The sequence below is a fragment of the Nylanderia fulva genome, unplaced genomic scaffold, assembly GCF_048542155.1.
Source record: "Nylanderia fulva isolate GAGA-0341 unplaced genomic scaffold, ASM4854215v1 Scaffold6, whole genome shotgun sequence".
NCBI lineage: Eukaryota > Metazoa > Arthropoda > Insecta > Hymenoptera > Formicidae > Nylanderia > Nylanderia fulva.
The window spans coordinates 555,359-581,307 of NW_028190698.1; the positions used below are offsets into that span (position 1 = coordinate 555,359).

General features: G+C 40.5%; 1 protein-coding gene across 2 annotated transcripts in view; it reads left to right on the forward strand.

Moving 5' to 3' along the window:
- Eph (Eph receptor tyrosine kinase) overlaps positions 1-25,949 on the forward strand; it is a 99,636-nt gene that overhangs the window by 62,266 nt on the left and 11,421 nt on the right. For both annotated transcript variants that reach the window (XM_029320483.2, XM_029320486.2), the window contains exon 4: positions 2,815-2,894. In XM_029320483.2, the coding sequence (XP_029176316.1) occupies positions 2,815-2,894 (80 nt within the window). The remainder of the gene's footprint in view (positions 1-2,814; positions 2,895-25,949) is intronic.

The following is a 25,949-nucleotide window of genomic DNA, read 5'->3' on the forward strand; positions in this document are numbered from 1 at the left end:
TATTCATGTATAATATAAATATATATTATTTGATATATGGCTCCGTTAATAAAAATTATAATGCATATATTTTTATATAAATATATAACGCATATAAAAATGTAATAAAAAGAAATAGGTATAAGAAAATGATATGTTAAAGACAAGTACGAATCGTTAAGCACGTATAATATCGTACTTGTCTTTAACATGCCATCATCTTATATCTTTTTTATTAACATTTTGATAAAGGAAGACTTTGACTCCAAATTGTCCGCTAAAATTGATCGCGAATAAAAAAAAAATGTACGCGGGAAGAGAGAAGTCTTTTACACAGCCATTTACAGGGAAAATAGTCAGCACATTTGCGGTTCCTTCAATAGCCGTTTTAACGATACGCTTGAATAGTTACTAAAACGTCGTGGCAATGAATTGAAATTGTTTCCGTAACCGTATTCATCGAAGTTATTACAGAGTGAGTACTTTAGTGCTTTAGTCTCTTTCCGCGGTCATCTATAGTAGAGAAACTATAGTTATCTATTATCCCGGAATTACCCTGCACAGAACTGGTACAGCGGGTCTGATAGCTATATGTATCGTACACATATAGATAGCTACTTCTCGGAGTAAACTCGATACATACAGTTTCCAGAGACACGACTCTTTCTTATACGTGCGGCTCAAGTTCGTTCGCGAACTCTTCGGAATATCAAATCGACCCGGAGGAGAGTGTTTGTGTTTGTCATCCCGTAATTCATTTTATATCTCTTTGTCTATATCCGACCCCGCGGGAGATAAATATCTCGCGACGAAAGCTATATAAATAGCGTTGTTTAAAATGCAAATTCGAAGAAACGCGATTATCAAAGCCGCGGATTGAGCCGCTCGGATATTCGGCTAGAGAGTAAATCTCATCTCTCGGCGGAATAATCCTGAGGTCAATCCGTTAAGGCTTTCCGCGAAGTTTATTAGGAGTGATAGAAGAGCGAGATGGAGGATGAGAGAGAGAAGGAGAACTCTCTTGCGCAGATCTTGCTCCGTGAATTTCGGTTGCGGGGCGCGTGCCTATATATCCAAAGTTCTTCACGAGAGCACTCGAATTAGACCGGCACGCTTGCCTTGCAAACTCCACTACGAGATACTCTTCACAATGAAATGGCTTAGAGGGCAACTGATCCTACAGCTTAAAATGGAGTATCCCTTCGCGATACTGATGCCTCGTCCTTATCAAATACTCGCATTCCGAAATGTACATATATATCCCGTAAAGCCTTTTCAGACTGACTGACTCTTTTTTGATAGCGCGAGATTTTATAAGAGAACAAACTTATCTCTTTATTTAGAGAATGCTCTTCTCTCTCTCTCTCTCTTTCTCTTCATTTAGATGAAGAATAAAAATTGTCGCGACAACACTTCTTGACAAAAGGAGAGTTTAATTTTGCAACTTGAATTAAAGTGCCTAAACATTTAGATCACGTTTCGGAATTTTGTCTCAGATTAATTCCGAAATTACAATATTTTTTAAAAATATTGCTACGATATTTTTTCGATTCAATATTTTTTTTTTTTATCTGTCGCTCACATTCCACTCTGCATCGGTCTAGATGCAGCGAAATAATCACAGTTCGCGCAAGTGCCTCTGTCGAAACGATCGATGGCGGGATGAGAGATCGATCGAGAGGTGAGAAGATGCAACCACGGTCGGATAAAAAGATGAGATATATTTTACAGCGCACAATTTTCACCTCTAAGATTCCGTCCGGCGTGCGTCAGATGGATTAGGTGGGCGTGTTGCATCCGCGTTGGCCTAGGAATTCGAGGATCAGAGGTCCACGTAGAGGGTTCATGAGGACGCTAGTTGTTGGGGGAGACGATTCGATATTCGGGCGAAACGGATGAGAACGAATAAGAGAGAGAGAGTAGCGAAACAACGAAAGCGAGAAAGAGAAGGGGAGAGCAAAAAAAGAAGCATTGTAACGGCATGATAAGGAGGAAGAAAGGACGGACGAGTGCCAAAGTTGAAGAGGGAAGAGGCGCGAGAGATACAAAGAACGCGAGGCGAAAAGAAGAAAGACGAATGGACGAAGAAGAGAGGAATGCGCTGAGCGCGTAGAAGAGAGGCGAGAAGAGCAGGAACGGATCGACGAAACGAAGAGGCAGAGAGAGAGAGAGAGAGAGAGAGAGAGAGAGAGAGAGAGAGAGAGAGAGGAGAGTCGAGGGTTGGTAGCAGCCCAGACCCGGTCGATACGACTACTACCACCAACATCACAGTCACCACCTCTACCTCTACCATGACGCGATGCAGGACACGGCGCGCAACCTGGTCCCCTAACGTGTGTATATGCACCCGATACGCAACGGGATCTTTTCGTTTCTTTTTCCCGACCCTCTCTGCCTCTCTCGCGCCGCGTATATTCGCCTCCCGATATTTTTTTCACCCCTCGCAATGCGCTCTCGACGATCCGCCATTTTGAGAGGTTGCTCGCTCCCATCCCTCTTCGATAGATCGACTTGCTTCGCAATGACTTCCGCCCGCGCTTTTTATTAAGCTGTTTTTATTAGGATTAGCTCAGAGTCGGAGCGTTTTAATTTGCGTCATATTTGCATTGTGTAATTTTAATTATAGTTGCGAGAGAGAAACGTGTTGCGACTGCGTGACAATGTAGTCAAAAAGATCATATATGTTATAGGTGCGGATAAAAATAATAAGGAGTACTCTTTTTAAAAAATTATTTTTGATTAAATTAAATTTATCCAACAAAGAGAAAAAAATATTACCATAGATATTGTGTACGGTAATCGCTTACTCAAATCATGTTTTTTTCTTCATTGCAGTTGTTCTCTTGGACACGACGACGGAGGAGAAACTGGATTGGACGAGATACCCGTTCGGGCCTCAAGCTAGCACTCCTGGCGTAAGTACACTGAATTTTTTATCGCTTATTAATGGATAGAAGAGAGGGACCAAACCTCTTCCTATGTATATAGTTGGCGAAAAATTTTTCGATACGAAGGGAGAAACTATTTCCTTCGGATATCCTCGATCCTTCAAACGATGAAAATATCAAGAATTCAAAAGTAAATCCGGCTTCGCGCCCTTCCTCGATGTAAGGACGAAACAATTTCTTAAATATCGCGAATTTTCTCAGAAATATTCGACGTGCCGACAGCAAGACGGGAAAATTCCCGTCGACGCAGGAATTTCGCGCGCGCGGCATCCTTTTTCGCTAGGCCAAAGAAAAATATGAAAAATGTCTCATAAATTAATACTTCCTCGCGTAAAGTGGTTGCGTTCCCTATTCAAGAATGGCCCTCTGTCTCTCTTTTCTCCGGCGACAAAGGGAAGGAGCGGCCTAGTCGGGGGAAAAAATGCCAGGACTTCCCGATATTTTCTTCTCTGCCGGTTGATGCCTTTTTTTTTCTCGCGCAGAAGAAATCTTTTAGGATTCAACCGGCCCGGGTTCCGGGGGTACCAAAAGCACTTTATAGTCTCGGTGCGCGCATACATGGGCCCCTGCTGCTCGATGCGTTCTCTCGGCGCCATGTTTGTTTTTCAGTTGTTAAGCGCGCAGCGGGCCTCCAGACAGGTTTAAATCAGCCTCCACTTCTCTCTCATCCTCTACATTCCTTCTCTCTTGCTCTCTCTGCCGATTCTTTCCTCCCGTTCCTCCTGCGCGCCTCTCGAGCGAACCGCATATACACCGTTCGGTCCGTGAGTCAGTCCGACCGGGTAACAAATTGCTTTTTGTTTGAACGGACAAATTAGTGATACGGCCACGCCGGCTCGACAGAGAGGCCGGTCGAAGGGGAAGAGGAATGAGAGGGACACTCGGTGTTTATTTAAACATCGTAGGCACCAAGAGTGCAGTTTCGCGCAAAAGGGATATCCTCCTCCTTGACCCCACGTGGGTGTCGGTCGCATATCTCGCGTTCGAAGCCTCGACTCGATCGTGACGATATCAACTGGCGCGCGCGGCTTCGATTTTTCTCGCAACTCGTCGGCTCTCTCCGAACTCATCATTATACTTTTATTACATTTTTTGCCTCGACAATTATTTTTATTTCATGCATCACTAGTATTTATATCCAATTACTTCGATTGTATATGTATATGGTAAAAAAGGTTCGCGGTTATTACTAATTTTTTTTCAATTATATTATATTAAAAATCTTTTTACCTCTATTATGAAACAGCACGCATTGCGTGCTCTCGTCCTCTCTCTTTCTTCGTGCTCGTTTTTTCCGAAGAGTCGATCGTTAGTGTCGCGTCGCTAATCGGCCCGCGTAACGCTCTGTTTGAAAAGGTTCTTTGAGGCTGCTGTTGATTTTTCTGGGTGCTAAACGTTCAACGCCTCCCTCCGAACCGAAGAGCATCCCTGATGCGCCATACACGGGAGTCTAATTCTTTTTTTTTCTGGTATGACCCGAAAAAAGAGTGTTCTCGCTGCACGCCTCGTGAAGCACTCGAGTTCACTTTGCACCTCTCGTTTCAGTCTCGTCCGTTGGAAGTGCTACGTCCAAATACGCGTTCTCCCTCTTTTTCTGTCTTTTTCCTTCTCCGTTCATCTTGCGTAGACCCGAGCGCACGTGCTCCTCGTAAAAACGGCCGCGATATTAGTTACACCTACGAGCCTTTAAAAGTTCCTCCCGAAAGCCAAAGGTCCGTGTACTCCCGCCGCACTTTTAGCCTTAAGTGTTACTGTCCGTGTATAATTCTGTGTGGTCGCCTATTGACACTGTGAACGTCTTCTTCATATTGGACAAATAAAACTCAAGACGCAGACGACATTTAGCGTCAGAATATACGAGACGTGGTGTTTTTTCAAATCGAATAACATATTTTTACCCTCCCATTGCTTTTACCGACAACACACAGTACAGTTTCGTATATATTTAATCCTGGCAAAAATATTTCTTTGGAATTTTCCGTCTCTCAGGAAAAATAATTTATTGCCAGACGAGAGATGTCGAACAGTCTTTTCTTTCCATGACATGAATGCGTTAAAGTATGCCTGAGCCAAAATCGTGGAGAATCCTCTTAATTGGGCTAGTTCGGGCTGATCCGCTTTTTCAGGCCGACCCTTGTCGCAGGAAGTCGCGCTGTCCGAAAACAAGATCGATAAAAACGAGAATATTTTCCACGGCTCGTTCTCGCAACACGACCTAATCAGTTTTCTCTCGGACAGGGATTAGCGCGCCTTCTCGTGCACGCCATTAGCTTCGATCATACGTGACGGGAAATTTATCATGGAGAATGAATAATTTCTCTGGGAAGGGTCTAATTAACCGAACATCGCTTATCCGAAATCCATTATATTAATAAACAGAAAAGCGATAGATATTTTTGCAGCGCGGAGAGAGATCATGAAAATATTTCCAATTCGACGCACTCGATCTCAACTAAATGATCGTTCGATAAATTCTCAGATTATTTCGTAATTCTTAATTAAGCACAGTGGGAGAGATGGAGAAACGAGGGTAGGGGTTTAAAAGCTATATATCCTCTATATTTTAATTATACGCGTGGCAAAAAAAAAATAATCACGCGCAATCGTGGTAATATTTTGTGGATGCTCTTACATCATTTTAATTATTCCCCGGTCGGCATTAATATCCCACGATAAGTACGCGGTGGCCTTTAATGCTGATAACGGGGCGGATTATTAATATACAAGCAAACGGAATTAGCTGGCAGTATTTGAACAAGCCAGTGTGGATCCGGAGAGCGAAAAGATGCCTTTGATGCTAGATGCTGGCGGCGAGGGTCAAAACTCGCATAAAGGATCGAAGATATGCTGTATGTGCCTTCTTTTTCTCTCTTTTTCTTTCTCTCTCTGCTCGTCATATTATATATTCTATCTTAGTGCCCTCGACCGCGACGACTTTCGATGAAAGATGTGGGGAAACGTCGCTGGAATTAATTAAGCGTCCTTTTGACCCTGTAGCTTACTTCGAATTGATTTAAATTTCGTTTCGGGTTCTTAACTTGACGTTTGATATCAAAGAGAGGGAGAATCACAGAGTTTTTTGATTTTCGAAATGGTCTCTTTTTTTCTCCATTATTCTTTTATAATCCCTTAATGAAAAATACACTGGAAACTTATCGAATTTATCACATCGAGATGTATATCAGTAATTGGGATCTAAAAAATAAAGAAAAGGAGAAGAATTGAGAAACTTTCCGCTGAAATTCCAGGCTACTTAGGAAAGACGACGGCGCTCTTTGATTTCATTCTCGAGCTAATTTCCATGCTTAAAGAAGTCGTAATCCGATCATGAGCGTCGAAATGAAGAAGTTTCGCTCGCTTCTTTCAAAATATCGACTTGCATTTGCGCTTGAAATTCGATGAAGCCGAGCGAGATTCCCGAGGGAATTTTTCCGGTGCGGCTATTTTCGCAACGAGCGCGAACGACACGTTTCGATATCACGGATACTTTCGCGAGGGAAGTCGGAGATTTTCTCCCAATAACGACGGCTGAAATCGGATAGATCTCTGTTTCTCGTCTCGCGTTTCGTCGTCGAATTTATTCTATGAATAGGGAAACGATGCGACCGCGCCGCGTTTAATGGAAAGGCGAGAAACACAGAGGCCGTATTGGTCCATTGAGAGTAACGGTCCTTTCCTTCCACGATCGTCCATCGATGGTCGGAAGGCGAATGCTACATAGTGGCTCTCTACTGGGAGATCTCGCTGTCCTTTTTATCCGGAAAAATTTATCGTCATCCTACTGAAGAGCCGAGCTCGTTTCCTAACGCGCCACGATCGATTGTAAGGAAAGGAGGGAGACTGACGTTTAGAAAGTCTAATAAACAATGACGGGACAATTTTTGGGAAATACTGTTCTCTGCATGTGTGTGGAATATTTTTGTGTGCTCAATGCGTCTCGTTAAAAGTAAATTATTGAACGCCCGATATATACATAGCCCGAGGGCGTGTACAAGTATCCGGATTTCCGAGGATATCGCGAGGAAAAATCTAATATAGTAATAGGTCTCAAATAGCCGGGAGATTTATTAAAAAAAAAAAAAAAAAAAAAAAAAAAAATGAAAAGAGCCGATATATATGTGTAATATTAATTCCAAGCTTAATTCTCGATGATTCTCTTGGATTCTTCATCGACTATAACTTGGAAATCTTCTTTCAAATTAATTACACAAAAAATCTCTATGCCTAAAATATCACCTGAGATTTCAGATATTTCAGTTTTATTGACTTGTGTAACGCGGATCGTTGTTTATACATATAACATATATAAAATCTGTTCGATTAATATTTTTTATTCTGGTAAATGTTAATCAGAGAAACACTCTTATAACATTCTTCCAACGCCGTCTTCGTAATTACAACATTTGTGCGAACTGTATTTCCACGATGCGACGATAAAATCGCGACAAAGATTGGTGGGCCGAATCTTTCACGGACGACTTTTTGAAAGAAGAAAGTCCTCTCGCCATTCCGCTTCCGTTGAATGCTTATGGTAGCCAAGTTCATCTTGCGGCTGATGAAACGTGGCTGATCGTGGTCGCAGTTCCGGCGAAAAGACCTGCTTGCCTCGGTTCGCACGTGGCACTCAGGCTTCTATCTGACCGTTTCATCTTCCGCTTCCTTCATCTTCATCCATCCTCGTCTTTCACTCCTTCTCGTCGTCGCACTCTCCAGTAGCATCCTCTCCTTCGTTCTTCTTTTATCTCTCCTCGCTTACCGTTTCTTATACCATCGGCTTCTCCTCGTTCTATTTCTCTCTTTCTCACACATACCCACACACACACACACACAATGACTGCGGCTCTTTAACCACGCCCGTATCTCCATCTAAATGCGCTCCCCGAATGCGAAATTCGCGCAGTGATATGTGACTCGAGTAATCGTGTCTCCTTCTGAACACTTGCGTCCTCAGGAAATCACCTTCCCGGAATGCGATATAACGCCCGCGGGAACATAATCACCGCCAATGAGAGCATAATGTATACGCGCAATGCAGTGTTCTAAGACTCTAAGACAGCGTCTTCACTTCTTCGTTGACTATAGCTCTCAACGCATTCGAACAATATACAACGATGATAGAGTTGACGCATTTAAGATATATACGCATCATATATATTTTATTGATTTCTTCTTATATTTTATATATCTTTTATCGATGCGATGTCGTTTTATTAACACACGGAAAGAAGGAACACGCGCGTGTAAGCATGTTGAAGAATCGAAGAGCGCAGCTACGAGAATTTTACGACGTCGAGCGGCAATAATAAATATCAGGTTACTTTCGGGCCGTATCTGGAATAGACTCTAACTGACTATTAGCTAAATATTTATTAGCTAGATAAGCACCTGATTTATTCCCTTTCTCGTTCGACGCTTATGTTACGAAAGCCCAATCGAGACCGCGCCCCATCGACATTGACCCGTCGTCAAGTATTTAAAAAAACATCTTCATCTTCTGCTGCCATGGTGGCATTCACCCGGGAAGATTAACAGGGTGTCTAGCGGTCAGGGAAATCTGGGCATTGTCTAGAAATTTTACTATTTATCTGGCTTTTTTCACATTATTCCGCATTTGTCTCAATAATTTGACATTTTTTATTAAATAAATCTAAACTTTTCCTTTACTCCCAGCACGCTATTTTCCGTGTTGTTAAAAATCGATTTATCTACAGCGTGTTCGTTAATTTATATTTTCATCGTCCAGTTATTTTATTTCATGTTTAATAGAGATGAAACTAAAAAATTGGATATAATATAAATAAAAAAGGTGATTAATTAAATAGTTTATAGTGGCATGCGTTTGTTTAATTGATTTAAATTTTTGTTCTTTTAACTTCCTTTTTATTGTCGATCAAAATATTTTATTGTTGATCGAAATTAGACATACTTGTCGCATTCTTATCCCATCCCTCTCATATCCTCCCTACGAAGCGACGCGTGTTTACGAACGTCGATTTCGCCAATAGAGACGCTCGATTTCGCGTTAATGTAATCTCACTTCCGCTTCTTCCGAGTAAACGTGACTCGATATTCCCTTTCACCTCGATTTATCTCCCTCGCGTCGTTATCGAACGAACGATAATATGAAGAAAACCGCCGACCGTATATAATATGAGTGCCAATAATCTTCGATTAATCACTCATCTGGTTTTATATTATAATAATACGATAAGGTGACGTTCTCTAGAATCAAATTTAATTCGATAAAAAATGATATTACAAAAAGAATGTATCTTATTCTTTCAATTAGTGCTTCTTATTTAAAATGCAAATATTTTATTGTTTATTATGTATTATCAAGTGAAACTTTATACATTTTGTCATCGTCTCGTTTATGCGCGTCTGGAACGCGAAATGTTATACGCGATGCATCGATGCGATGTAACGTGAAAGGAGAAAATATGTCTTTGATACTTAAAGCGATTGCCTTGTTTAACGGTAGAGATATCGAACGATCGCGTACGCGAATAACGCGCGGGAAATAGTAAAACTCGTTCTCTCTCACGGAAACGTATCGGCGAGTTCTCGAATTGCAAAACGGCCGTCTCTCGTAAAGTGTCACCGGGGCCGCACTACGGGACTATGCCGTATAATCAAAGAACCTCCTTTGCATGCAGGCGAAACTCGCGTCGTATACGAAAAGTATCGATTACACAGATTTTTCATTGAACTTTCGCAGCGCAGAAACAAATCGTGCCTGGCCCATTTTAATTGCACTTTTTTTCAAAGCGCGTTTCGTAAAGTTACAACATTTCTCCTGTTTTTCACGTCTAAAACTGTCAACTGGGCTAATATCTTATACACCGAGAGAATTTTCTATTAGAAATCCTGAAATTCATGGTAGTCGTGGGACAATATCAGTTGTTTCTCTCTGATTCATATTTTTTTATTATAAAAAATATATCTACCACAAGATAAGATATAAAATATGTTTGATTAAATTTACTAAAATATATAGTAAAATTTCGAGAATTTTAAAATGCATTAAAAATTCGTAGTGAATTTTGCGGTAAAATAAAACGAAAAATTCTCTCCGTATATATATTGTATATATGTTTAAGTCAGAGAATTATAAAACAATTTTTCGAATCACCAACTAATTACTTCCACGAAAACAAGTTTTGATTGATATTCACGAGAGATTTCTATCTCGAATTTTCATTTTATATGGAAATATGTGTAGATTACTTATATAGAATAAATTACAAATATGAGTAATTTATTTGTGCGATATTAAAGTCATCGTGTCATGTATTTAAACAAGACAAAAGTTTTAGAACGTTTCGAGAGAAAAAGAGAGAGATAAAATAAAAACTGAATAAACTTTTATATCATAAATGAATATAAACTGTATCATAAAAATCAACTTTATTTTTATCCAGTTTATTCGTTTTGTTGACTACTCGTCAGATAGTTTAACAAGAATTTGCTTCCGTTTAACGTGGAATCATTAAATTAAAGTAATACGTTAGTCGTAAAGTCCGAGTTTCTTGGTGAAACGATCGTTAATTCATTTCTGAATTAATTATTAAGAACCCAGTGAACAAGATCCTCATTTACGTGCAACTTTCTTATAGCTAGTAAACGTCGGCTTATCTATTAAAAATTAATCACGACAATTCGGAATATGGACAGCCGTTTTAAGGTATACCCGTCCGCAACAAATTTGCCGTCCGTATATACGGAAGAGAGATAATAATCGTCCAGCGTGACTTTAATTAGGAAGAACCGGCCAAAGTACAAAAGGTAGGTAGGAGCGAGACGTGACGCGAAGTGCGTAATAAACTTCACGTGCGTACGACTTCCCAAACCAGGCACGTTTTTCACGTTCGTTAAATTCTGCGTACTAATTATACGGAAGCCAATCCAATCATTTGCCTTTGCCGGCGCTGCTCATCCTTCTGCTCCTCCTCCGAGAAGGGGCCAAGGGCGATTTATCCAGGACCGCGCAGAAAATCGCGAACCTTCGGGAATCCGCCTCGTAAATTTCTTCGTACGTACATATACATACGCGCGCGAAACGGGATCGAGCACTTTTCTCGACGTTAACTAAAAAGCGGCGTCGAACAGGGAATTTAACCATACGGGGTATAATAAAAAGCCTCATATATAAAGTAGTTAAAGTATTTTATGTTGTAAATTTTATTCGCGTTATCTTCTATAATCTATGATAGTAAATAATTTTTTTTTTAATATAATTTATAAAAGCTCTTTAGAAAATTTTAATCTACAAATAAAAAAGGCAATAAGAGCTACATAAGTTCTATACTAGAAATATATTTGTGAAACGATTTATAACATAAATTATTAGAAGTTATACAGAAGTAAGTTCAATTCGTCGTACGTTTCGGTTGTCTTTTCCAACCTTCTTCAGCGCAATTAATAATTAAAATATTAGTATAAATTAACAATAAATTATTCTTCAATGTCATTATATAATAAAAATAAAAATGTCCGGAGTCAAGTCATATGCTAACGCCCGAGATCAACGCATTTATAAAGCAAGAGCATTTTTTTAGTATATATTCTATTCCTCACAACGTCATTATATGTAATAGTCGCGAAATTTTTTTTTTACTTTAATACTGAATAATCATCGTCGTGAAAAGATCGGAGTAATTTTGCAAAAATAGATATAAATCTTGTTCCAACATCGAATATATCCGATGACATACGAACGCGGATTTTATCGATGACATTCCGAACCGGGAGGCAAATTCCCGTTGTCTTCGACGCCATGTCGAACGGTCAGAGAATCTCCGGAATTCCGTTTTCGCTTTCGTCGATGTCGCCCTCGCACCCTTCCGACAGAGAAAATCTCTCCGAGACGCCAGTCTCTCGACTGACCTCGCGCGAGCGTGTGCGCGCGCGGAACGAAATTAATGCTAATCCCTCGGAATTAATCCCACGAGCCGAATGATTGAATGGAGGTTGGATTATTCTGGTACGCGCCATCGGTCACACGAGTCTCGCCGTTTCCACGGGATTAATCACCCCCGGTGCGCTTCTTTTCCGCCCCGATCGTGAGGCTTTTTTCCACATTTTTATGACCTCGCGGGTGGATTACTATCGACTTTTTCGAAAGCACGCGTCACCATGCGCTTTGACAAATAATGCATGATTTTTCCCGGCGAAGCCGCCCGCGGGGCATTTCACAGGGTTTTTTCCCCGAGTTTTGCGAGAACTGACAAATGTCAATCGACACCATCGATTCTTTATATGACGCGGGATTATAACGGCAGCTCGAGCTCGATTGTAACACCCATAATAATTTGAGTCGCTGTATACGTACGCAGCGGACAATTAAAATCCCTTGCAATAATAACGAATCAATGTTTATTACGTATAAAAAAGAAATACCACATAGCAAGTAAAATTTGGGATAAAATTGAGAGATTTAAATAAAATGAAAATTATACACAAAAATCGTATTTATACATTTGTCTCTCATCGCGTTATCAGCTTTAAAAATATTAACTTGTTTAAAATGGCTCATTTCTAATTACCATATCTAATTGCCCCGCGTATATTACATTATGTAATATAAACCTGAGTTATTATAAATCACGTTAAATTCGCGCGAACGCGCGATGACTGAATTGGATGAGATTAAGTTGCATTAATGAATCACGCGACCCTCGTGTAATCACGATACTTTATAATCATCTTTTATTCCCGTAACGGGAGATCGTCTTATCTGCTAACCACGCGGATGACTCGGATGATTCATACCGATAAACGCGCAAGCTCTCGCGGTATTATCTATTTATTGTGAGCGACATTGACCCATGCGATGATCGTCATCGCATCCATTGGATCGTCGTCGTCGATCTCGATGACCGGTCTCTTTCTCTATCTCTCTCTCTCTCTCTCGCTTATCGGATGACTCTGCAAGTTAAAAAAAAATAATTCCTCTTTCGCCCTTTCTTCCGTCGATATTAACGATACAACGGGAGGACGAAACAGACGAATGATCGTTTATTAGAACTGATAGCGTTTTAACTGGCTGAGATATTTCAGGCGAGCGAACCGACAAAAAGAAGAGGAAGGGAAACGAGAAGAGAAGAGAGATCTATAGCTTAGCCGAACCATATGTGCGTGTCTCTATATACTGCCTGCTGCATATGTGGATACGAACGCGAAGCGTGTGGGTTTGAATTCCGTCCGATTAAGATTTAATTTTTAAATCACGACCGTTCGTCCCGCACGAATCTACATGATTGCCGAGACACGTGCCATCCTGCGAAACGTGATTGCGCTTCGTTTGCTCCGTTCTCTACGACCGCAATATCTATCCGGCGGTGTTTATTCCTGCAGGGGGTGAGATTTCGCGACAGATGGCCACGAGAGAGACGATTTGCCGATGCGGTCCAGCGATTACATTCGATCAGCCAAATGATTCGTTCTCTATTGAACAAATATTTGCAACCACGAATGTATATAATGATCCCCGCGTATAATTTCAATTTGAGAAGGCGTCAAAGTTGTTTGCAACGGAACGAAAAATTATTCACGCGCACAGTTTGAAAGCTTTCTGCATGTCAAAGAAATGGTCAAATATTTTTTGTGAAAGTAACGTTCTGGGAACAGGAAATCGGCGTCCCTTTCAACGAAATTCCTTTGAGAAAAAAAAAAAAGGAAAAAAAATCCGAAAGTCATTATGCGTTAATGGATCGATTCCTAGATTTTCATAGGCGAACGCTGACCTACCCCAAGTGGTCGCAAACCCCTGACCGACGACGGTCGCATAACAACCGAACTGTTCCTGGGAACCACGCAAGCGCGGCATTATGTACGCGTGTCAATCTCCATTGCTGAGCGCCTTCCGTTTTCATGAGGCTTAATAAAAGCCTCGTTCAACGGCGAGAACTGTGTATAGACCGTCTTGTGTAAATATTGATTCCCGGTGTTATCGCCCCCCTGGAAATTGTGCGATCGGAATTTTGGGCGTTTGATACTGTCATTGAGCTGTCATGTCGCGCTTACGATATGACAAATATCGTGTCTATACAAAATTGCTTCGCGATTATGATGTCAACGCGACTATAGTCATGAAGTAATCTGGTCCCGTTTGAATTCTCTTCTACTTTCCGCGCTTTAAAGCGAAACAGTTTTATTTATTCAGAATTTATATACACATAGAGAATTTTCTCTTAGAATTTATCCTGAAAATCATGAAGAGTTTTATGAAAGTTTCTCTGGTTAATATTAACATCTACCACAATAAGATATAAAATATGTTCGATTAATTTTATACATATTAATACTCTTACAAAATTTTTCCAATTTTACCATATTGTCCTACGATTATCACGATTTTCAGGGTAAATTCGAAGAGAAATTTCTCTCCGTGTATTTGAAAAATATTCTAAGAAAATATATAGAAAAAATAAGGAATATAAAGAGATAAAATATACTCTTTCATTTTTTCCTCATTTGTAATCAGTAGAGAGAGCTTATAGAATATTCTTGTCTTCTGTCATCTAAATGTTTCATCGCCGCGCAATGACAAAAATCAGAGTGTCCCCACTCGAGTTTTTAACTTTCAAGCCGCGGACGGTTCGCATCGTATTCGAGAAACGTGTATAGCTCTCGCAAGACGCAGCGCGTTTGGGCCTGAAAAAGTAGGTTCTAAGAATTAAAATCATAAAGACGACGGCCAGGATGAATACGAAATCCGCGGGTGCCATCCTGTTTCCCAGGAAGCGGTCGAATGCAGCCGCAGGTAGGCTGTCCGCGTCGCATCGGGGGCATAAATCCGACCTTATATGACGGCCCGTTTCTTTCCCGACGGAACTCGATGAATTTTCACGACGAATTAATGGGACCGCGAGCGGAATACGGTATAGGGAGGAAAAGGAGAGGTCAAAGCGCCGCGACCGAGTTTCGACCGTGGAGAGGTCAACCGCGCGCGCGGAGGAAATGTTATAAGTTGCCTTTTCGTACGCAGCATGCTGCAGCAGCGAATCAGTCACATGATCAAAATTTATTAGACCATATTTCTTAGTTTTTTTTTTTTTTTTTTTTTATTATTTCAAAGTTAAACAATTTTTGCTTTTATATTTTCATACACAGAGCGAATTTTCTCTTAGAATTTATCTTGAAAATCGTGGTAATCGTGGGACAATATGCTATTGGAAGTTTTTATGATTAATATTTGCCACAATAAAAATATTAATATCCAGCACAATATGATATAAAATATACTCGATTAATTTTACCAAGTATTTATTAATATTTTTTATTGTGGTCAATATTAATCAGAAAAACTCTTATCAAATTCTTCCATACTGTCCCACGATTACCATGATTTTCAGGGTAAATTCTAAGAGAAAACTCTCTCCGTGCACTAATCTATTTTATTCTTAAAAAACCCATTATTTAACTAATATAATAATAATAATAATAATAATTAGAATCAACTAGTTGCCGCCTTTGTCCAATTGAACTTCACCAATAGCAACAAACTGCTGCGACAATCTGCTGCACATGAAATGGTACCTATATTCGGTCCCGCGTATTCGTCGCCGCATTTTACGACGGCAATTGTACGTGAGCCAGGTTGCGGACTCCCGACTTGCTGCACAGTCGATGTCGCGTTTGATGTATGTATGTATATACGTCGACGGGGCGCATGCATTCTTTACCGCGCGCTCGTGCGTCGTCTTTATCGATCTGCCCTGCATCGAACAAGTGCGGCGATGCGCTCAGACACCCTCGCTCGCGAAATCCGTATTTCATGAGCGAAAGAACAGAGCTTCGGATTGTTATTATTAAAAAATAAATCGATAAAATTGATGAACTTGTATATAAATTTATTGTGAGGGTATATACACGTCTACGTGCGGATGAAAATATTTCGAATTTATCGATGGAAATTAAGCACCGGTATATCTCCATTGTACTCTTTCAACCCCTTTGTGGCCGCGAGTAAAAGAGATCGGTAAAAAATGTTGAAAGCACAGGAAAGAGAGAAACCGACAGTGCCTTTTCGAACGCGTCCTGCCTACCGACGAGATATCTATTAGGATGGCAAAGCCTCTCCTAATGCATCTGTACGTTTCCCATTACGATTCGGCGCGCGTTGGGTTAAACTAACGAGACCGGGCGACTGGGAAGCGAGGGTTAGAAAGAGGAGGGTTTCGCAACGGGGGAAGAGGACACAGAGAGAGAGAGAGAGAGAGGCCGCCGGGTGTAAGGAAGAGCATGATGGGGCGAGAGATAATTTGGAAATGACAAAGAGAGAGGAAGCGAGACGCGAATACGTTTGGGACGTAGCTCGAGCGAGGACGAAAAGCGGAGAAAGTGAGATAGAGGATGAAGAGAGTGCCACGGTTGAGTTTCCATCTCGATTGGCGCGGGTTTCCATGACGACCGGTACGTGACCACGTTGCCCATGGGGAAAACAGCGGAAAGAAAGGGGTGGAAGTGCGGAGGGAGATTCTTCATTCTCTGTCTCCCTTTCATCGACCCGGTCGTGTGTGTGAGAAGGATGACAAATAAATGGATACAAGAGGCAAAGAGAAGGAACGGTTACAGCAACCGTGCGCGAGCTCACGTGTGAGAGGGCCCCGGAAAACTTTCGAGTCAGCGCAAAGTCCGCTAGTCAGGCGGAACGGGATCGTCGCCGGAGTTGTCGCAATTGAATTCGTCATTGTCGGGTGAGACGGTGTCGCTTTGAAGTCGACGGGATTTCATCGTATATTCTTTCTTCGCTTATATAACGATCCCGGCATATGGTTCGGCATCAGCTGTAATAAATAGACTTTCAACCATGTCGAAATAGTTGGGGGGACTCTACTACTTCACAGACATTATTGCTGTCCTACTGCCACTAATTAATGTCATTATAATCCTCAACATCCGTGCGCTGCTACTATAATATAATCAATGCTATTATATATATATATCTATTATAATTCGAGGCGAGTGTGAAGGGACCCTTAATCACATACGATGTTTTCAAATTTAGTAAAACGCAACTTTCCCCTTAAGCGCTTGAACGATACGCGCCGTAAATTAAAAGCGCCAGGTAATAACTCGCGATAATCATCGACTCGAGATATTTAGCGCGAGAGAAAAAGCGAATAACGATTCGTGCGGATCGAAACAAAACGCGGCCGACCGACCAACCCCTCGAATCTCTCCACGGCGATGGTGGATTGCCAATTTGTCGGAGGGTCGAGCACTTCTCGCTACCCCCTCAAAGGACCTTCAGCAGAACTCCGCGCGACATCCCCGAGCTCTCGGTATTTCGCTCGTATACTCGTACATACACTCGCGCGAGACCAAAATCCACACGCACGCACGCAGGATCGATGATTCATCTCGGGGACCCGGCATTGCTCCGAAATAAGGAACCGAGCGCGGCGGGAGAGATAGAAAGAGAAGTGGTATTTTACCAGCTTTTCTTCCTTCGGCGCGAGACGCGCATACCAAGCGTTCTTTGGTAGCCGAGGGTTGTACGGAGGAAGCGGAGAATAGAAGTGACAGTCGGAGCGAAAGTCAATTTGGAAAAGCCTGACTGAGCGTACTGAAAAAAAGGACAGAAGGAGTCGAAGCGCTCCCGATCGACCTTTCTTTTTTTCTTTTGCCCTCCCGCCGCTCGATTCTTCACCATTTCTCGATGTTTCGTACCGACACAACACGTATCGGATACGTCTCTCCTCAGTCGGAGAAAACTAGTCTACGTCTACGTCAGCTTGTTGCGCGCCCGAAAGCGAGATCTAATCCTAAACTCGAGAAAGGAGAGGAAGCGAATTTGAAATTACATTGCGATTAAATGTGACAGAATGTGACAAATTAAGAAGTTTTTTTTTTTTTTTTTTTTTTTTCCGTCTTGTTACAATGTAATTTTTTTTATCGTTTATCTCTAATACACGGAGAGAATTTTCTTTTAGAATTTCACCTGAAAATCGTGGTAATTGTAGAACAATATGATATATAGCGAATTTGAAATCACGTTGCGATGAAATGTGGCAGAATGTGACAAATTAAGAAAAGTTTTTTTTTGTCTTGTTACAATGTAATTCTTTTTTATCGTTTATCTCTAATATATTACACGGAGAGTATAGCGAATTTGAAATTATGTTGCGATGAAATGTGGCAGAATGTGACAAATTAAGAAAAGTTTTTTTTTTGTCTTGTTACAATGTAATTTTTTTTATCGTTTATCTCTAATACACGGAGAGAATTTTCTTTTAAAATTTCCCCTGAAAATCATGGTAATTGTGGAACAATATGATATATAGCGAATTTGAAATTACGTTGCGATGAAATGTGGCAGAATGTGATAAATTAAGAAAAATTTTTATTTTCGTCTTGTTACAATGTAATTCTTTTTCATCGTTTATCTCTAATATATTACACGGAGAGAATTTTTTTAGAATTTACCCTGAAAATCATGGTAATCGTGGGAAAAATATGATATTGGAAGAATTTGATAAAAGTTTCTCTGATTAATATTTATCGCAATAAAAAATATTAATATATGTACATAGTAAAATTAATCAAACATTTTGTATTATTACTGTGGTAAATATTAATCAGAGAAACTCTTCTAAAATTCTTACCATACTGTCCCACGATTACCATGATTTTGGTTAAGAGAAAATTCTCTCTGTGTAAAATATTTTTCAATTTATTTTTCTACATTATTTTTATGCAATATAATATCGGGAAAAAAGAATTAGCCACCATAACTAAATTATGGTAACTAACATTTTTTAGCTCTAGTGTTTGATGGAGAATTCTTTGTTTAATTACAGCTAATAATTAAATTACAAGTGTAACATAAGGACACAAGCTAATTTTTGTCCGTGATGCTTATAGAAAATGTAAAAAAAATGGCAACATCTATTAATTGCGATACTTAAAATGGGATTGCAATAATATTACCAAAGAATCCGACTTCCATCGTGTCCGAGATGTTGTATGAAACTTTGAATGTGTAATCATCCTACACCGAATAGTCCGTAAGCATCAATGAAGCAGTAATCTTTTCCAAGTATAGTTGAACGAAACGATACTCATGTATCGAATCGTTCCGAGTACACATACCGTCGTGGCTGATATCATCCTCAGCGAATATCTCTACTTACGGTGTATAGATACCTCGCCTCCACTCTGCTGACCTCGAAACTCTGTGCTATATTCGCCCGCTGCGAGTAAGAAGTTTGCGTTGCATCGGCTACAAAGAACCATCTAGACCGGAGATATATTCCGATCGGTATCGCGATGCGCGTTCGTTTATAGACCGAGCCCGGGACCGAGAGAAAGAGAGAAAGATATCTTAAGGAGATCGTGTTTAACGACCTTTTAGAAGCGGCTGGTTACCGTCCTACCTGTAAGACACGCGCAACGAGAGTAGGTAACACACAGGGTTAAACGTGTACCCCTGGTTACATCGTATCTCGCGGTGGTGGTCCAACCGGCACCGCGAAGCCCCGGTAAGATTGGATCAGCGAGTATCGATCATGCATCGAGATGAGACCTGGGCCGGAGCTCTACGCTCCATTCGAGTACTAATGGAAAGACTGGTATTCATGTGAACGGCCTTCGGGGCCTCTGCAGGCCGTTGCCTCCGCATTCGTTCCTCCTTCTCCCTTTTTCTCTCTCTCTCTCTCATTCCTTCTTTCTTTCCCTTTATCTTTCTCTTTCGTTTCTTCTTCTTGTTCCTGCCGCGCTCCGTCTTTCTCTTTGCACGCACAACCGCTCTCTCTCTCTCTCCTTCTGTTTCTCTTCCTTCCTCTACTTTCAGATCCGTATATCCGTCATCCGGACCGCGTCGTTAGACGAGACTCTGTTTATTGACGCGAGTCCTCGAGTAGCTCCTCGCTCTTCGTTTCCTCCTCCGATGCCTCGGTATACTGTTCACCGTGTGCGGTATATAGTCTGTTCGTGTAACTCAGGATGTATGCGTTCGCGCAGCTTAATGCGCTTTCATCTGAAATCTCGACGGTGCCACACGCGTCTTTCCACGAGAATTTCGTACCGCGGGATCAGAGATAATGGAGCTCGAGGGAAGGAAACGGAATATATTGACGGTACAAAATGGAGGGTGGAACGCGAGAAGGAACGACCACGAGTCTTCTTCGTAGGCCTGTTTCTAAGTCTTATTAAAGTTGGCCGAACTTTCCCGCGAGACACAGCCGTTGAAATGTCACGGCGGAGAAAAGTACAAGATAAGGGACGGACCGGATGGATCTGAATCATTTTCCTTTGCTTTCACGTCACAAAGATAAAACAATTTGTTAGTAACGATCATCGGCTTTTATATTCGCAAAAATCATTTTCGACGCGAGATTTTTTTATATTTTTTCTTCGTTACACTACGAATTCAATTAATTGAGATAGATTAATAATCCACGATTCTTTTCTCAATATATATATATATATATTATTGATATCTTTCCAATATTTACGTTAAATGGTTTATTGCAGAGAGGCAACCATTTTTTTCAATAAAATAAAATAACTTAAATTTTACAACACAGTTGATAGAAAAAATGTATAGCTGTCGCAAAAATAAATTTCTCGCTTCAACAAGATTTTCTTTAAAAAATTAAAGATGAAAGTTAACGTATAAAGCTCTAAAGTACTCTCATTTATTATTTCACACAATATTAAATTGATAAAGTACAAAAAAAACACAGTCCAAATTCAGAGTTAAAAAAACAAAGGACTCTTTTTAAAAGCCAGAAATACGTGCTTTGAAAATGATCGGAACTAGATTCCGTTCGCCGATAATTATTCGCGATTGCGGGATCATTCGGATCGCATCCTCGACTTGACCGGCGTGTTCCGCGCGCGTGGAACGAATTTATGTACATGTATGTGCGACGCGGCCTCGGCGTGAATGCACTGAAGGGTGTGAGAGAGAGAGAGACCAGTCCGTTGCGCGTCGCGTTCCCTATCACGAGGAGTAATTGACTATATAATGGATTCCTGCGACTGCGATACGTCAAACTGACAGGTCCAGGGGCGCGCGTCGAGAGTCTCCGCCGCTCGACGCGCGCGACCGGGTCCTTCGATATTAAACCTAACCCCTGGGCGAGAGAGCGCGATGGACCCTCTAGCTAATTCGTGACGATTTTATAAAGCTGCCGCTGCCTCCATCTTTTAACCCGGGATGAAGCGGGGGTTCGAATTAGCATGAAACTATATACTAGCCCCCTTTGCGAGATGATGGGAAAAATTGCGGTGTTTAACGTGCGGTACGTTGATGAACTAATATGGTACACGGAGAGTACATATGGTCAATTTTATTATGTATATAGAAATGTTTTTATTGCATTTACACTAAATATTAATCGCAGAGAAACTTATAAAATACTTTCAATATCCATATATTGTGATTACTATAATTTTTAGGGTAAATTAAGAAAAAATTATCTCCGTAAAATTTATATTAATATTTTTTATCGTGGTAAATATTTAATCAGAGAAATTCTTATAAAATTCTTCCCATACCATATACTATTGTCCCACGATTATCATGATTTTCGGGGTAAATTCTAGAAAGAGAAAATAAATATATATAAAGTATTATTTTTCTTAAAACTATATTCTTTTTTTTTTTTTTTAACATCCGTATAATCGATAATTGGATTCCCACCGAGATTGTATCGATTTCAATCTCTAAAATAGTCCAAAAGATTCTCGAGCGGGGAAATTCAAGACCGATTCAGTACACGTGGCTCTTCGTTCAACCCCTCTCGTTACCGCATGACGTGCGCTGTCTCGTCAGGGGCGTTCAGCCCTTCTGACACGCGACGCCGAGGACGTGCACAACGCTATCCCGAAATATTACGACGACGGTTAAGCTCATTACGGATGGGTGGTTATCGCAAGGCCCACGAGCTGTCGTCGACAAGTAGCAAGGTCCATCCGTCGACGGATTTCGACGAAAAAAAGAGGCAGCGCGCTCGAAAACCCGTTTCTCCATCAAATAATCATGAATCCTAGAGAGATATGTTCCCAGCACGTCAAGGAACTTAATGAGGCTGGCGTATAACGCGCGGCGGTCATTAAGTATTATAATCTGGTGTCAAATGGCGGCAGATTCTTCCAGATTAAACGAAATGCGGTTCTACGTGTGACGAATGATTAGAAATTCTGAAAAGACATACAACGTCGACTAATAATAAATTGAGATTTATCGCGCCGGATGATATCTTCTTCCATCATTATCCATATATCAGGAGGATAATTTGATTGTAATCCGTTGGAGTGAAATTTCTTACTGCGTTCTTCGCGTGAAGGCCCCGTCCACCATCCCCGATACAATTTCGTTCCGCGCGGCAAATAGAAACATCGGATATCGGCATAGCCGAATTTTGCGAGATCCCCAGCGAGGAGTCGATCTTCGCATCGTAAATCTCGCGGCTGGAAATTGCTTCTCCCGCCAGCGTTTCGATTCCGCGGTGGAGAACGATTTGTCCTTTTCTGGAAGGAAGGATCCCCCACTCCGAATAATCTGGAAATAAATTCTCACCCGACACACCCTCCCTCGAGTTTCTTATTTCACCGACGATCTTTCTCCCTTGCGCGCGCGCGCGCGTATACCATATACGTATACCATATATGCGTATCTAGAAAGAAAGGAGAAAGAGAGAGAGGAATCTCGGTTAAGTGCCGAGGAACCGTGAAAATGCTTCTTAAACGGTCTTCCTGCCAATCTTTCGCCCCGAAATACGGCTATATTGGGGCGCGCGGAATAAACGGTTACATAAAGTTTTCGATCGGCGCGTGGCATAAAACCACCCCTGTCTGCCACGTCCGAGGGATGTCTTCCCCTGCTCGGGGGATACACATATGTGCACTTGTTCGCCCGTAACGGACGGACTACCCTCGACCGACCGGACGCTGTATTATATCGCCCGCGATATCTGTACCATTGTATTTAAAGCGGCGACCATTTCGCGAGTCCTGCTCTCGAGTTAATGAACTTCCTACGGACAGGATAATGACGGGGCCACTCGCTATTAAATTCGCCTCCACGTACACTCCTCCACTTTTATTCGCTCTTCACATACGCACTCTTTCTATTCATCGCGAAATTGGTACTCGTGTGTCTTTAGAATTTTAATTACAATATATATCTAAATCGGTGTTTCTAATAGCGCAACATATCCTCAGGATGTTCTCTGAACGTCTTCAGGGTAAGGTAAACGTCCCAGTGGTTGAACGATTAAGGTTACAAATTTATTTATTAATATTTTTGTTATATAAAAACAAGAAATTTTCTTAAGGATTTGCATTTATCTTGTAAAATGATATTTTTATTGTTTAAAAAGCGTACAAATTGTTTTTATTAATTTTATTATATAAAAATATAATAAAATATGAAGCTGTGTAAAAGTACTAGTGTTTAAACGATAAAAACGCGTTTGTTCTAATGGTTGAACGAAACTGTCCCAATATTTGAACATAGCAAAGTTATAATTATAGAAATAATTTGTCTACACAGAAGTTTTTTTCTCGTTCTTTCTTTCGGCATTATCTTCGAAATTATCTAAAGTATAACAAGAAATGAAAAATAAAACGAATGTTCACATACAATTTTTGGTTACCAAAGGTTATCTGTTATAATATTTTCCTCGTTCATTATGACATAAATATATATTAAGTTTTTTTTAAATTCTTTAAATTTTATTACTAAATTAATTGTAGATTTTTTAAAAATATTAACGAAACAAAAAAATTACGATTTAAACGAAAAAAACGATAAATAAACAAACGGTCTATAACTAGGCAATATTGAATTTTTGAGTACCAGTAAATAAACACTAAATTTATCATATTTAAATAAATTTGTTTAATAAAATAAAAATTTTAATTTATATAATAGTAACTTCTTTTACGAATCAAAATAACTTTTACTTGTTACAATAGCGTTTATATAAAAAATACACACACTTAAGTACTAAATGACGTTTCTTAACTAGACAATTAAGAAGCTATTGAAAGAATGAATAAAAGTAAGCCGTCATTCAAAAAATAATTGTTTTCTCACAAATCTTTTTCTCTTCAATCCGTTTTCTTTTTAACAAATATTAAGAACCATTAATTTTAAATTGTAATATAATATTTGTAACTGTATGAATTAGAAAAAACTTAATAATTATAAATACGTATTGCATCGTTCAACCACTGGGACATTTACCTTATACGCGTGCTATAAATGCAAGAATGCGTACGAGAAAAGACAAATGGATGAAGATAAGTTAATTCCTCGCGCATTACATAATTTAACAATATTAAATATACAAGAGAGACAAACTTTTATGCGACGTATAAATTAATATTAGACACAGCACGTTGTTGAAACTCAATAACAACATTCTCTTCCCCGTGATTTGATTATAAACGCAATTAGTCGGTTCTTCGCGCAAGGTGTCGGCCAAGTGATGTGGTAAGAAGAAACGGGGGAAAGTTCGATCGCGTCTGGATGCGATACGTGGTCCATAACGTGCCGGATGCACGTAGCACGACGGAGGAGAGAGAGCCCCTACGTGCCTGCCGATGCAACCTCACCCCAAGGGCGAGGGTTAACCCTCCACCCCCGGCACGAGAGCTCAATATATATTAAGATCCGCGAACCCCTCGGACTAAAAGTTCGCAACGCCTCCTTCTCCTTTCCACGTGGAAGTCTTCCTGCAGACTCTCTCGCTAACCTCCCTTATTCGGAGCTACGCCGTCGGAATTGCGATTATGGTGGCGATATTACTAGCGGAGGGGTAGTTCCCCATGCCGCAAGGGTGCCGGCATCCCGCTATCGTCTCTCGTTTCTCGTCTGCCCTTCTTCGTCCCACACGCGCGAGCTTCGAGCTTATTGGCTTTACTTCTGAGCCATCGACTCGTATCTATTTACTGCCACGGTTTGATCCGCGGGAAAAGCCATGGTTCGGCTCAGATAGTGCTTTTTCTCAACTTATATAGTAGCCAGTGCGCCACGGGGTGGCTAAGCTAGCCAGGTAACTTCTCGATCGCATGGCTTCTCCAAATATATACTTCTTATTCGTTAGTTTTCCTCGAACGAATCGTAGCTGTCAAGTCGTGAAGAAACGAGAACAAACAACTGCTTTCGAATAATAAGTATCGCTCGGGGTCGAGTCTCTTGTACAATATTCGCTAAATGATTTTGTATAACGGAGAAATGGCGAGAAAATGTTTTTCTCTCAATCCGAGAATACGGAGAGAAAATGTGTAACGCTTTAATTCGCTTTGTGATTTATCATCGCCGGCGGTGGCGTGTATTTTCCCTCGAAAATAAAGATCGAGGGGAATCTGCGGCGATTTGCACGTGCTGTCACTTCGCTCCCTGCTTTCGGACTCGGCGCGGGAAATAGCGAACCGCGTCTACCTGCTGCGACGAGCGCGAAGCGACGAGGGCGTGCGATCGATACTCGACCGCAAAGTGCTAACCGCGTAGTTTTCGAGACATCGATCGACGCGCAATCTCTCTCGGTTGTACTTAATGCAAGCGGGCGGATTGTACGCGCTCGAGAAAGATCCTCGTGCTTTTCTATCAATGATATTTTCCACCGGCGTTTTACGCAACGCTCTTTCTAATTTAGCGTAAAGAAAATTGATGGAATAACTTAGCAAAATACGAAGAATTCTTTTAAAAATAGTTAACATTATTTTTTTTTTTAATTATATAATCTGATGAATTACACGGAGAGAATTTTCTCTGAAAATTGTATGGTAATCGCTTTTTTAAGTTTCTCCGATTAATATTTAGCACGACAAAAATATTGATATGTATGTACATAGTAAAATTGATCGAGCATATTTTATATCTTATTGTAAATATTAATATTTTTATTGTGATGAATATTAATCAGAGAATCTCCAAAAACGTAAAATTCTTCCAATACCATATATTATTCCACGATTATTACAATTTTCAGAGTAAATTCTAAAGGAAAATTCTCTCTGTGTACATAATCTAATGACTATAGATATAAGAGAATATTG